Source organism: Chaetura pelagica, unplaced genomic scaffold (genome assembly GCF_000747805.2).
Source record: "Chaetura pelagica isolate M959 unplaced genomic scaffold, ChaPel_1.0 scaffold226, whole genome shotgun sequence".
In the NCBI taxonomy this organism is placed as follows: domain Eukaryota; kingdom Metazoa; phylum Chordata; class Aves; order Apodiformes; family Apodidae; genus Chaetura; species Chaetura pelagica.
In genome coordinates, this window is record NW_009953495.1 from 908,453 (window position 1) to 923,137 (window position 14,685).

General features: G+C 45.7%; 1 protein-coding gene across 1 annotated transcript; it reads left to right on the top strand.

Annotated features, from left to right (window-relative positions):
- Nucleotides 1-6,762: 6,762 nt before the first annotated feature.
- On the top strand, nt 6,763-7,452 carry ARL11 (ADP-ribosylation factor-like 11). Its single transcript, XM_009999084.1, has one exon. It carries the CDS (start codon nt 6,763-6,765, stop codon nt 7,450-7,452), a length of 690 nt encoding a protein of 229 aa, XP_009997386.1.
- Nucleotides 7,453-14,685: the final 7,233 nt, after the last annotated feature.

The window sequence follows — 14,685 nt, forward strand, 5'->3', positions numbered from 1 at the left end:
CGGGCGGAGCGGCGCGTCACGTGACCCCAAGCCCGGGGGGTTCCTGCTGTGGAATGGGAGGCAAGGAAGGCGCAGCAGTGGGTCCGGAGTTGAAAGGTTTTTCCTGCCAAGTTCCTGCCTCCTGTGCCGCTGAGTGACTTCAGCTGGCATCAGGGAGGCACTGCTGAATAGGGTGTGCAAATTCTGGAGCGACAAAAAAGGCACAAGTAAGGAGATACGTGTAAAAGTGTCATCGGAGCCTCCACCAGGGAAAGGCCTCTAAAAGAGCTGGAAAGGGAACATACACAGCGCTTATTTTCTGCTCGTGATTGTGGCTCCGCAGAGGAACGGCCTGTCAAGGGTGACTGCCTTTCCTGACACTGCTGGGAAATGGTGCAAAGGGGAAGCTGTGTAAACAGAACTTTGATCCTGTTTAGTACTGTAGAACAGGCCTGCTTACTTATGATATACAGAAACCCAGTTTTAACAACTGCTTGACACACGAGCCCACAGGTTTTTTGTTCAAAAGGGTTTAAGTTTCTTGTTACTGGTTTTTACCATGCACAAAAAAGCTCTTGAACAGTAGTGGCAGGCAGTTTATAATGTGCCTGAGCTTTGCAAACAGCTGAAACAGCTAAAAAAGTGCTTTGTATGGAGCAGAAGTAATTTTATAATCTTGTGAGTATCTAATTTCGGTTCTTTTTCTTTCAGCTTGGCCTTTTGTAAAAGCCAACAATAACAAAAAACAACCTTTCCCCATCTTTTTTTTTTTTTTTTTCTAGAAGGGAAAGGGATGTGAAACCTTATATCCACCTTGGAAAAGTTAAGACAGACTGTAAATGTTATGAAAGCAGTAAACAGGCCAACCAGGCAAAGCAATGATACTCAGAGACAAGTTTTGTAGAATAGAAGGGATTTGTTGCTTAAGGCAGAAGGTGTGTGCAGCTCGATGCTGACTGAGGTGGGATAGCTGAGGTGCTGATCCCCCTCTCTTACACTGATAGTCTCAGGTTGCATCTCTCTTGATACCCACGGCATGTGACTGTGAAGAGCTGTTCTCAAGTGACCAAACTGGGAACATCTGAGGTTCAAAATGGACAATAGTGCAGCGAGGAATGACACCCTAATGCAACCTGAATCAGCAGCTTTATTCCTAAGCGGACGGTGTCGAAGCTGGAGATGACAGAACTGTGCATGGTCACCGATGAATCCAAGCTTAGCAGACTTTATCATCTTGTCAGTTGTAGATTAAAAGGTCTGTTCTGTGTCTGCAGCTCTGGAAGTGACCGGGGTGAAGAGCTGAGGCAGCCACTGTCAGTGGCCTGCTGAAGAATATTCAAAGCACAAAACTTTCCAAAGCTTTTCCTCCTCATTTCATGCTATTTTTTTCCATCAGTCCGTTAATGGTTTTCATTCCAACTTCAGAGTGCTAGAATACAGTGCCAGCTAAACCTGATACGAGAACAATACAGAGCTAAGTGCCACTTGCACACGGATGATGTCTTGTCCCAAGTCCCTTCAGCCGCCCTCACCATCAGGTTTCTGTGGCTGTGAAAGAACAGGGTCGCAAAATACATCTACAGCTGTCCGGCGAAATCCGTTTCCAAGTGATTCCGCCGAAAAAAGGTGCCGAAGGCCGAGGGAAATCTTCCCCGCAGCAAAGCAGGAGCTGGAGATGGTGGCTCCGCGGGGAGATGTGCGGGATAAGAGTGACACGCCGTGGCCAGCCGGGTGAAACGCCGTGTCTGACTTCCCACAGGTTTGCTCGGCTTTCATCCGTTTACCTGGCAGAAGGATGGTAAGCACCAGTTTGTCATTTTCATTCTTATCGATAACTTCCAGTATCTTTTCAATACAATTCCCTTGTTGCTATAAAATATCCTAAACATGTAAGTTAAGAACTAGATTTGCAAAGCAGAATTTCCTTTGGACTAATCTGGAGAGCTGAACTTCATCAGCAGCTTTAATTTTTACTACCCATAGAAGTAACAGATTGCTTTTGCATTCTGAGGAGAAGGGTCTGGGAGTCCTGGTAGACAGGAAATTATCCATGAGCCAGCAATGTGCCCTTGCAACAAAGAGGGCCAGTGGAAACCTGGGGTGCATAAGGAGAGTGTGGCCAGTAGATCAAGGGAGGACATTCTGCCCTGGTGAGGCCACAGCTGAAATACTGTGTCCAGTTCTGGGGTCCCCAGTTCAAGAGAGACAGGAATAAGGAAGAGAGACTTACAGGCTGGAAATTTAAACTAGGACAGGTTTACTGGAACAAGGAAGGGATAGTAACACAGGGGTTGAGGAACAAATCTACAAAGATATAAAAAACCTGACCTCAGTGATCACAAAATGTAAGTGTCCAAAGGTCCGTTGTGGCAGAGCCGACTTGGGAAAAGGGTCCATGGCTCTTTACAGCACCCAATGGATTTGTACCCTGCAGAGCATGTGGAGAGCTGATGACAAAACAGGAGCCTCTCTCCAAGACCTCCAAGTGCAGCAAAGAAGCAAGGAAGAAGAGAGCAGGAAAATGGACAGACTTCTGGTCCTCCTGGCTTTTATAGAATATAGCAGGAAATGGGAGGGAATACTGATCCCTCTCTGTTCTGCCCCTGGATCCTTCAGGGTCTGAAGGACCTATTTCTAGGTCTTCATATTTGGACTGTAAAAACAGCCTGGGCCTCCTCAAACCATGTTGTGTTTTTTGTCTGTCACACAGACAACACACAGAGCAGGGCTTGCATATGTTACCCCACCCCTCCCTTCTTCCCGGGCCCAAATCACTCTGTTCCCAGTTTCTTTCCCTCCTTCCCCCCAGCGGCACAGGGGGACAGGGGATGGGGTTTAGAGTCAGTTCACAGGCTGGTGGTTCTTGCTGCTCCTTCCTCCTCAGGAAGAAGGATTCCTGACAGTCCTTCCCTGCTTCCCCACGGGGTCCCTCCCATGGGAGAGAGTCCTCCACGAACCTCTCCTTCATCAGTCCTTCCCACGAGGTCCGTAGCTGCTCCAGCCTGGGCTTCCCACAGAGTCACGGGCTGCTTTGGGAACAAACTCCCCTGATGCCGGGGTCTTCCAAAGCTGCGTAATCCATGTCCACAGGCCACAAAATCCAAGTCCACTGGCCAAGTTCATCCCTCCTGGTGCCTTCAGGGAATGTTCCACCATGTTCCTCCAGGAGTGCAGGGGCACAGCTGCCATCTCACCATGGGTTGCAGGGAAACTTCTGCTCAGGCACCTTCTCCTTCTTCCTCACCAACCACAGGCACTGCTCTGCCTCTCCAGTACAGCTCATCTCCTTTAAGTGCTCTTCTGCTTTCGTCTTACATCATTTTTTTCGTATGTTAACTGAGGTGCATCTGTTGTCCCTCTAATGGCTCCTTGGCTGGTTTGGAGCAGGGGCAAATTCTCAGCTTCTTACCAGAGCCACTCCTGGGGCCCTTTCCCTGCTACCAAAAATCCTGCCAAACCAAACCAGCACAAACCATAGCACTCCTATAGTACTACTCCTGATTATTGCTCTTGGTGATTAATATCTAGGAAATGGGAATGCATGCCTAACAAACTGCAAATACATTGACTGAAATTCTATGAAGTTAGAACTGGAATAATCAACCACTAGCTTTGCTCCTGTGAATTCAGAAACATGAAACATGAGGCAAGAGCATTTGTTCTGCCCACGTTAGATGTGGCTGTGGTAGAGGCTGTCCTCATCTCTGAACACAATTCCTGAATTATTTAGCATACGGCCTTTCTGCTCTGGCAATAAACTCACTCAGAGCTCATCTCATCTGCTTTTACTTTCTTCTCTTTCATTCTTTCTTAAACAGACTTGCAATTGCTCCCATTTACTGGAAACACCATGCTTTTATAACATAGCTGTGGGTGGAACAGACTCTGTAGGCACCATTTGGGCCCCATATTTGGAATAATTGGCAGGAAGAAAGAAAATAGGCTGCAGTTCGATACACAAGGCAAGAAAATGTAAAAGAAAATAGCAAGAATAGAGTTGCCTCTATTTGCCCATGAATTACACTGTTCTATGCTATACAAAACCTGAAGGCAATCTTCAGTAGAACTGTACCCTAGTTGCATTCTTTATTCTGGCTATATTTTTTATTTCTTTTATTTTAAATATTTTTTTTTTATTACTATTAATATTTTTATTTTTTAAATTACAGAAGCAGCCTACCCCTGTAGCATATTAGAGAATGATGCAATAAAGAAACCATCACATCTTTTAAATACTCAACTATTCATTGGATAGTAGAATCTCAACCCTTGCTTCCTGTATTTGTATTTTAGTTTACTTAAAAGAAATTTCAGGGCTGTGAATGTCTGGTCAGATGAAACAGACCTCAGCAAAAGCAGGAGAAACATGAACAGATCATAAACTGATTCACTTAACCCACTGGTACATCAAAAAATGCCAACTACATTGATCCTACAGTACAATGCAACATGGGGTGAAAGGTTTTACCAAGATGGAGAACAAGCAGGTTAAGGAGCCAGACAACAGTTTAACTTATTTTTAAAGATTAAGAACTGAGTTGAACGAGTAACCCTCAGGCAGCAGCTCTCACTACAGAGTATGCACACAGTTCCCTGAAGGGCTGTGATCAGCTGCACATCATAGTTCTCTTTTTTAATTCCCATCTAGAGATCTTCCTGCCCTTTTTCCATTTATAGACTAGTTTCAGAAAAGATCATACACTGCATGAGTTATCACATGCATGGTGCTGTTTTTATATGGTTAGATTAACTCTGCAACAATTGCTGTAAACAAGCATTAGCTTTTGAATTTACCTAAAGCCTGAGCACAGCAACACAACTTACACACCCACCAGCTGCACAAAGCTTGTGGAGGCTCTCGATGCCAATCAGCTTTGTGGGTTAACCGTGGGTTAACCAGGGAGCTACTAGAGAGAGTCCAGTGAAGGGCAACAAAGATGACAGGGGGATTGGAGCATCTCTTTTATGAAGAAAGGCTGAGAGAGCTGGGACTCTTTAGCCTGGCCAAGAGAAGGCTGAGAGGAGACCTTATTAATGTCTTGCAAGTATCTAAGGGGTGCATGCAAGGAGGATGGAGCCAGAGTCTTTTCAGTAGTTCCCAGTGACAGGACAAGGGGCAATGGGCACAAGCTGGAACATAGGAACTTCCACTTAAATATGAGGAAAAACTTCTTTATGGTGAGGATGTCACTGGAACAGCACTGGAACAGCACTGGAACAGGCTGCCCAGGGAGGTTGTGGAGTCCCGTTTTCTGGAGATACTCAAAACCCACCTGGATGCAGCCCTGAGTAATGTGCTCTAGGGGATCCCCTTTAGCAGGGGAGTTGGACTAGATGATCTGTAGAGGTCCCTTTCCAACTCTGACAGTTCTGTGATTCTGTGACATCTGTCACAGAAATACCTTGCAAAACATGGTCTGTAGGACCCCTTGCAATCCCATGCAGCCTATCTGGGCTGGACTACTTGTTTTGTTCTGCTTCTCATTCATCTTCCTTTTTTAAAAGATGGAAAATGGACACATCTTTCCCCCAGGGTAAGAAATATGCCTCAGGTTGGCCACCAGTAACCTGGTCACTGCCCAGACAGTCCCTTCCACATGCTGAACTTCATTCCCAGCAATGGTGGCAGGCGACATGGAGGTGTCATGTGGAGATCATTGCTGGGGAAACGGCATCTCCCACAGACACATGGAAGTTCCCTGTGGTCCTGGGGAATCACAGATGAATCACATTTCCTTCTCAAGCAAAGGTGGCTGGAGAGCAGCTCAGCATTAATGCCACAGTGTGAGATCTGCAGCCACTTTCAGTTCTTAACATTTCCGAGCTGTCTTTTAGGAGCAAAACCCAACCAATACAGAGGTAAATATTTGCTTTCCTGGGACTCTGCCTGGCTGCCATCAGCTGCTCTTGCACAAGCAACTCTGGGAGCTGTTTCAGCAGCACATTTTAGCCTCTGGCATGTAGAATTCAAGTGGTGCTTTCCTTTCTTTTAAGGTGGTGTTTTTTTTACCCCCTCAGCCACAGAGGACTGGCTTTGTTTCACTTACAAAAGTTGAAATGTAGTAAATCCATTGATGTAAAGAATTTTATAGGTTTTCACCCCAGGGAAGGCATGTTGACTCATTGTATTTCAGTGAGACATTAAAAACCACGCTTGTGCACATTTTTTAAAATTTCTGTCACACAACAGGTAGTAAAAGCTGATGCTACAGAGATTTGTTTTGTATTTTTTTAACATAAGACAGGGAGAAAAATTGTCAGTTGTCTTGTTGCTCATGTTTAAATCCACACCCTTCAGCTGTGATTCAGCAAATTCCCAGAGTAACCCTGATCTGAAACCCAGGTTCCTCCTTGTCCTGTCCTGCTGGGGGAGGATTTCCCCTAGAGAAGCCAATGAGAAGAAGGTCATTGTTGGGTTTTTTTCTGTAGGTGGTGAGGAGGAAACTTGCTCCACCATCTCCCCGCATATTCCTGCAAAGTGTTGGCTCTCTTCTGCGGCGATCACTTCGGGTCATGAATGAAAATGGAAGTGAGTGGCAGCAGAGCTGGGCTATAGAAATGGTTCTGAACGCAGCTCCCTGGCTCTGCTCCATGCCTCATAAATAATAGCCTCATTTCAGCTACCAAGAGGAGGAAAAGCAAACTGCCTGTGCGTTTCTTCAGCAGACCGAGGTGCTTCTCTTGGGGAGGCAAGGCAGCATGCTGTGATTAACTGGCACTATCAAGGAAATACATGTGCTCTCCTTTTGGCTGCAGTTCTGGTTTTGCCAGGGTGGTGTCCTGATGGGGAAGCTGCTCTCCAGAGGCCGGTGTGCCAGAGACGCTCGGGTGGTGATGCTGGGGCTCGACTTTGCCGGCAAGTCCACCCTTCTGTACAAACTGAAGCATGGCCGGGCTGTGGAGACCTGCCCAACAGTGGGCTTCAACGTGGAATCCCTGCAAACGCCCTGCCGTGTAGCCTTCACCCTCTGGGACGTGGGCGGGCGAGGCAGCCTGCGGGCAAGCTGGCCTGGCTACCTGGAGGACACCGACACCCTCATCTTTGTGCTCGACAGCACGGACACAGCTCGGCTGCCCGAGGCGGCGGCGGCGCTGGAAGGAGCCCTGAGACACCCCAGCATGGCTGGTGTCCCTGTGCTCCTCCTGGCCAACAAGCAGGAGGTGCCCGGGGCGCTGGCTCCTGCCGAGCTGGGGGAGAGGCTGCGGCGGGGGCGGCTGGAGGAGCAGCACTGGGTGCTGCTGGGGGGCAGCGCCCGCACCGGGCAGGGCCTGCAGGAAGCCCTGGCTGTCCTGGAAGAGCTGCTGCAAGGTTTGGAGCAGAGGTCCCCACCCCAGGAGCAGCCCTCTCGCAGGGCCAGCAGTGAGGAGGCAAGCTCTGGAGCAAACCTGAGCCGCAGGCGCACCCTTCCCAGTTGTGGCTGCCAGCAGGTTTGTCACAGGGGATCCCAGCCTGAGCAGACCTACCACTGGTAGACTCTGCAGAACCCTCAGCTGCTCACCACCAAAATCCACTAGGAAGACCTCTGAGCTAAACTGCCATTGTGGAGCATTTTTGGCCCCGTCTCTTGGACCCCCATCACTGGCTGCAGCTTTTCCCACTGCCTGCAGGCTCTGCTTATCCATTGTGTGCATGTTCAGTGCTTCAGCAGGGATGCTTTTTTTGCCAGAGCAATATAAATTACAACAGAGAAGTGCAGAAGGGACAGAGAGATTTTCTTCTTTCTGTGGCTCCCAGCCCAGATACAGCTTTCCTTATGGATTGGTCCCCACAGGGGGGTGTTTGGATGTTCCCCAGGCTGATTCTCTCTCAGCTTGAGTCACACATTCATCAGCTGGAAAAGCAAACAGCCACAAAAAGGAATGGCTGAATGGGAATAAGCACAGGACTTCAAATGGCCAAGAGATCATTTGTTTTAGTGCAACATCTATGGGTATAATCTTCAAGCCATGGAAGCAAGTCAGGATTTGATGGCATAATGTGGTTCAAGGATATGCATATATTCATTTCTGCATTTTTTGTCCTGGGTCTTTCTTACCCATTCGTTATTTTTATCAAATACTGATTTCATGAAAATGGTACCTCGTTTTCCTTGGATCATATTTAAATATAAAAATCAAACCTCAATTCTAGATGCTTGGAAGCACATCTGCATGGCCAGTCAACCTCTAAATACCCTCCTGGTGGCCTGAACAGCCAAGATGAAGCCCTGTCTCTCAGACGTTTTGAAACTGGATGAGACCACTCTACAGACAATGGTTGGTAACCATGGGCACCTATGGCCATAGGTAGGTTGGTAACTCAGGGTTTCTCCATGCTCAAATGCATCCAGGGCAGCTGAAATGCCCCTGGGAGCTCAGAGTGGGGTCTGGTCCCTTGTTGCAGTGGTGATCTTTGTCTGATCCTGCTCAACCTGCCCTCATAAAGACCAATAAAATATGTGCTTGAGGGCTCCCTGTACCCAAAATTCTGTTATTAAAGGTTAAAAATTTAAAAATGTCATAGTAGTCACTATGTTATTATGAAATGAATTAAAGTGGTGGGGGAAGCAGAGAAGGACACAAAATTTTCAGGCAGCAGAAGTCAGCTGCTTTCAAGGAAGAATTTATTCACCCTAGAAACATCAAGGAGAAATAAAGGGTAAAACCCTCTTCTGTTCATACCAGAGCATTTTAAAGTTGTTAAGGAATTAATAATCCAGCTGTTAGTGGTGCTGTTATTTAGGGCCTACGGGAAAGCTGGGGAGGGACTTTTTACAAGAGCTTGTCTTGAGAGGACAAGGGGTAATGGATTAAGACTGGAAGAGAGGAGATTTAGGTTAGACATTAGGAAGAAATTCTTTTATGTGAGGGTGGTGAGACACTGAAACAGGTTGCCCAGGGAATTTGTGAAGCTCCATCCTTGGAAGTGTTCAAGGCCAGGTTGGATGGGGCTCTGAGCACCCTGGTCCAGTGAGGGGTGTCCCTGCCTATGGCAGGGGGGCTGGAACTAAATGATCCTTAAGGTCCCTTCCAACCCAAGATATTCTATGATTAGCCTCCTATCATAGAAGGCAGCAGCTGGAATAGAGAGCTTAAGCAGTCATAGAGAAGCAGAATCTGACATTTATAGGAAGGTCTTAATTTAAAAAAAAAATAAATCTTCTTAATGGTTAAAGTCACATTTTTTTAGTGTGTTAATATAGAAGAACTACTGCATGCTATAAAATAGCAGTCCAGTGTTGATCTGGCCTAAGGGTTCAGGGTTATGAGTATACTTAAACAACACTGAATTATATAATTGCTTCTATGACAAACCTGTGTGCATGGTAAGGGGGACAAAATCATGTCTTTACATCTTTGCAGTTAACATAAGCAGGTCAGTCTGCCTTAGGTTTGTTGTAGGTGGTCATGGTTTGCTTCTCAGACAAAAGTCTCCAATGCACATGTGGAGTATTTGAGTGCCAGAGCTGGACCAAGCAGTTTTAGTGAGACAATACAAGTGCTAGTCCCTTGACAGGGATGTACTCAGGTCATCTATGCAACCCAGTCACCAGTACATAAAAAAGCCATATCTTCTCGGGGGCCCATCTGGCTGTTTTGAAGACCAGTTCCAGAGGCACAACACTCTGTGTTGCATTGCCATGCCAAAACAATTCACCTTACTGGTGCTTCAGTCTTGCATCTCACATGGTACAAAGCAGAGTATTGTAATGAGAGAGAGGGGGATCAGTAATAATTTAAACACAGAACGAAGGGTTGTCCTGATGATGCTGTACACTTATTTGGCTCTTGATGCCTGCATTGGACTCTACAGGATTGTCTGCTGGTGGTTCAAAAAGGCCTCCCATTACCCCAGGAGTGTTTAAAAGCCCTTTAAAGAGAAACAAAAAGGCTTCTCTGGCAGCAGAGGTAATCACCAGCCTTTGGTAAATGTCACCAGTTAAAAATTAAACTAGCAAGGTAGGAGGTGGGGAAGAAGAGGTTGTTCTTGGCAGTGGGAACCCTGAATGCCTGAAACTGATGAAACAACATCCCGGTTACTGAAAGTGTTTTCACTTCCCCTGAAGCAGTAATTTGGCAAAATACCCCATCTCATGGGGCATCATGTGATTTACTATCCTTGTTTTCTGGAATAAGGCTTTTCTAGATGCTCAGCCACATTACTCAGCTCATTTATGCCATTGTTAGAGACTGTCAAAATGATGCTGGGTCATAAGGTTTGAAACAGCAACACACAGTTCTCTTCTAATTATTGTCTCTTTTCTCCTGCATTGGAAAGTGTGTTAAAACAAGTTAACCTAATAGGTCCTGCACTGCTCTAATCAAATGCTTGTCGAATGCCCACCCAATGGCACTTAAAAGCTTCAGTGTCAGAACTCCTGCCTGGTTCAAGGGGAGCAGTGTGGAGGTTTGCAGGAAGAAGCCAGCTCTAGGGAGGGAAGTTGCTACCACTTTTCCTTGGTAATTCTGCAAGAGAGTTGCTGCCATGTGGAGTGGTACTGATACCTTAAACATCCTCACTTATGGACTCCAGCCGGTAGGGCACACTCAGACTTACAGTTTCTGTCTTCCTGGGAGTGTGGTAGATGTCTCAGCCTCTGTGCCCATTTCTAAAATAACACAGCTTCCCTCCTAGTAACAGGCAAAACAAAAATCCTTAGGACACTTCTGTGTTTCAAGTTCCTCACAAATTTGAAGTATCCTTTGGGTTATTGGTCCCAGAGCCCACGCTGGCTGCTGAAGATCCCTTTTTAGCAGCTTTTCTGGATGCTAAGTCCATCCACTTCTATCTCTGATGTTGGCTGCCTCAAAGCCAGAAGGAAAAGTTTGGGACAGTAGGCTGCTTCTCTTTTATTTTCTTTTTGTTTCTTTGGAGGTTTTTTTTTTTGGGGGGGGGTTTGTTGTTGTTCTGTGTTTTGTTTGTTTTGTATGGGTTTTTTTTTTGTTTGGTTTTGTCTTGTTGTAGAGTGGTTTTTTTTCAGCAACAAATATTTATTTGGTTCTCTTTACAAAGGAAAAGTATTGCTTGGGAATAGTTTCACTGCTCCTTTTTTCCCACCACCACCCTTGCTATAACTTGCATCGCATTTCCAGACTCTGCCAAGTAGCTTCCTACAGCTCTCTTTTACTGACCCAATCAGTATTGAGTTATTAATGTGGTCTGCTTCTCCATATTCTTGAATCTGGTGGCCATGAGCTAGATATATTGGCAGAAAGTGGCAAACTCTTAGTACAGCAAGGTTTAGAAAGGACTTCTGGTCCAAAGCCCTGCTTGAATCAGGTTGCTCGAGGCCTGGTGCAGCAGTTTTGGATGTCTCCCAGGATGGAGATTCCACAAACCAGCACCTTTAGAGGCACTCTGGTATGTGTTAACTTTTACAGTAACATAACTAAGCTCCTGTCTTGGCTTTTGTCACCAGACTATTCTGGTGACACTAATCAAAGCTCCTAGCACAGCCACACGCCCACGTGAGATGTTGCAAAGGGATGGCATTTAACCTCCTTATAACCTACTGCTCACCTTCTCCAAGGGGCAAACCACCACTGAAAGCCTCACCATAAGCAGCAAACCACCCCAGATCAGTTGCTTGGTTCCCAGGACCAGGCAGTAAGTGAGTCTCCCTGCAACCACCCACTTCACAACTCCCAGCAGCTACACACCGAGTAAGTCAGAAGCAAGTTACGTGCACACTGAGATTCTCAGGGGTAAGGGAGGGGAACAGCCTGACTTGGGAGGTCAGAGCCTGCAGCCAGTGGTGAAACCTGCCCAGCCAGGTTTTGCCCCTCTGCTACCACTTTTAGCTCTCTTAGCTTGGAAGAAACATTGATGCAAGCTGCTCTTTTTATGATTTCCAGGTAGGAGGGGAGAAGAAAAGAGCCTCCAAATCCTAAGTCATAACCCTGTAGTGCTTGCAGTCTCTCTCTTTAAGTAGGCAATTTGGGTTGGGGTAAGAGCAACAAACTGGGGCTTAAGGACTGCAAGGAACACTTACAGCAGTATTGCTGCAGCTGGGAGCATGAGGAACAATCCCCATGGTTACATTAAGAACAATGACATTTAATAAATCTCCATTTCTAAGCCTGTAGGATTTACATTTTCAAATTTTCTCTCCCATCTTTAAGGGCCAAGTCTTTCTTCTTTTAAATATAGACTGCATGAGGTCAGTAAAACTTCTGGCCCCTTTCAAGAGCTCAGCTGTTGACTGATACATCAAATTCAGAGAAAACTGTGAGTTCTACGATTGATGATTTCTTCCCTTTCCATCAGGTTTTCATGCTTCAAGCCCAAACCTCTGGTTGAGCTTCTCCAAAAACACCTCCCTGGGTATGAACAGCTGTGCACAGATCAGCACAGACACCAGGCTCTGTGCTGCTGACAGCGAGGTGGGATTTAAACCCCAGCAAGGAGGGTAGGATCACTCTTGCTGCAGAAGCAGGGAGCCAAGACACCACCTTGCTAAACGCTCCCTCTGGACTGTGCCCCTTTCTCAGCAAAAGGTTAAACATTCCAGCACAGAGCCCTGGAACGCTGAGAATTACAGAGAGAGCTAAGAGTGTTCTTGCTGAGACTCCAGCACAGTGTCTGCACATCCAGCTGCCTCTGAGTGTTCACAAACAAGCCCTTGGACAGAAACTCATCCATGTGAGAGACAGGCATCACAAGCATCAGCACGTGTTTTAGCAGCAGTTGAAGCTTTTTTTTCCCCCCACTTCCAAATATGCAGGAAAAAGGGAGGGGGGTTTAAAACTCTGTTTTTTAAAGATTTTTCTGGTTTGTTCTAAACCACTGAAAGCAACAGCTCAGAGAGAGAAAAAATGACAAGGATCCAAGGATGCCAAAACTGGAAAAGTACATTTTTGAGGAAGCTATGTGTTTTTGGAAGAGTTTGGATGTCTTTGGTTTATATGTGAGAATTTGACAAGTCCAATGACTCCCCCACACACACACATTTCATTGCCTGAGATTTCTTATGCACTGTCATGCTCCAAAGAGCAAAAACCTAACCATAAAACCTGTTCCCAAAGTACTAATGTCAAATACTTTCTTTCACAGGGCTAGACCTCACTGTGGTCATTCCTCCCATAAGCTAAAGTCACCATGGCAAGGAGAACATCCTTTTACTTTATCCCTTATTTTAATTTTACTATAAAACCCGGACAGTATCTGGATTTCAGGGAGCCCTAGCAGGATGTAGGATAAAATGCAGGGGAAAACAGCTGTAAACTACATCAAAGAGAAAGGAACAGCAACAGGCCTAATCCTGGGGTAAGAGGTACAGCTTCCCTAAGCATCTTCCTGCACAAACCTAGAACTGAATTTACTGAAGCCACTGGCAAAATATTTCAGTTTCACCCTCCCTTTTTCCTTCATGTACAGAGAACTTGTTTGTGGGATCATTTAGCTCCACAGAGTAGGGTTAAAAAAAAAAATTAAAAAATCAGGGGAAAAAAAAAGCCACTACAGAGGATCAGCTTGCAAATAATTAGGATGCAGATGTGAGATCCCTTATGCTTAATTTCAGCACCTTAGGAAAATTCAACCCCCACTGTCTTCTGCAGCATTCCATTTAATGAAGAGGATGGTTAATCCATCTTCCACACCTTGATGCCACCCTGGGCCCTGCTTAGTGCACACTGAGCAAACTGAAAACCAACCTCCTCCTGCAGTTCCCTCAATGTGTCCAGGGAAGGGCCTTCCTGCAGGGTATCTAAATCCTTCACAGATTTTTTCCTCCAAGGTTGCATGGTGACATTTACCGTTTTACTGCTGATGGGTGAAGGCAGAGAGCAATAAAGATTTTTGCCTTCATTTTAAAACACAAGAATCATGGTTTTAAGCATTCTCAGGTACAACACACAAGAGTTTTATGTCCCCAACTTACTTTTGTAAAACTAAGGTTGGAAAGAAACAACCCCTATATTCCTTTAAGACCTTATTGCTGCTCAAGAAAGCTTTATCATGAAGGCCTTGAAAAAGGAAGCTGCTGGTTCTGCTGCAAGATCTCTGGGTCTAAGCCTGCAGCACACATCACACCAGCCCATTACCACTCCTGCAGGATAACAAACAACAAACCAGAGCTGGGAAAATGCAAAGCTGCTCTAGGCTGTGACTCCGCATCTCAATAGAACTCAACTTCCCTGAGCAGTCTGAGGCAACCACCAGCTGAGCAGCTCAGGCAGCTCCCTCTGCCTGTGCAGCCACGGAGCAACCATGACAAACCCCTGCGGCAGCATCTCCCAAGGCTTTGCCTGCTGGAGCCCACGGGTTTCTACTGTTTTTTCTATTTCTTCTTGAAAAGTGCTTTCTAATGGCTTGGCATAATTTATTGTCCTACATATGTTTGAATAGAAGCATAATTAAACCACAAAAGGGAGTGGTTTTTATGCAACAAAGTAGAAGGAACACAGCACAACTAGGCTGCTTTGGTAGAAAAAGACTAGTTTGAAACAGACTCAGAATCCAGAGGGCATTATAGATCAGGTTAGAATAACAAAATGGGCTTGAACTATCACTCAGTCCACTGAGATTTTAAAACATTTATAAAACTTATGCCTGTAAGTAAATCTTACTCATTTCTCTGTTCAGCAGATTTAGCCAACAAAATGCAAGTGTTTCTATTTTTTAAAGTATGGGGAATGTGAAAATATTCTTTAGATTTTATTTCTAAATAAGATGTCACTTAATATATGTTCTTTATTGCACTGTAGTGTCTTTCAAGTCATAGA

What these genes read in the sequence shown, in the direction of transcription:
- ARL11 (XM_009999084.1), top strand. Translation starts at nt 6,763, where the DNA reads ATGGGGAAGCTGCTCTCCAGAGGCCGGTGTGCCAGAGACGCTCGGGTG.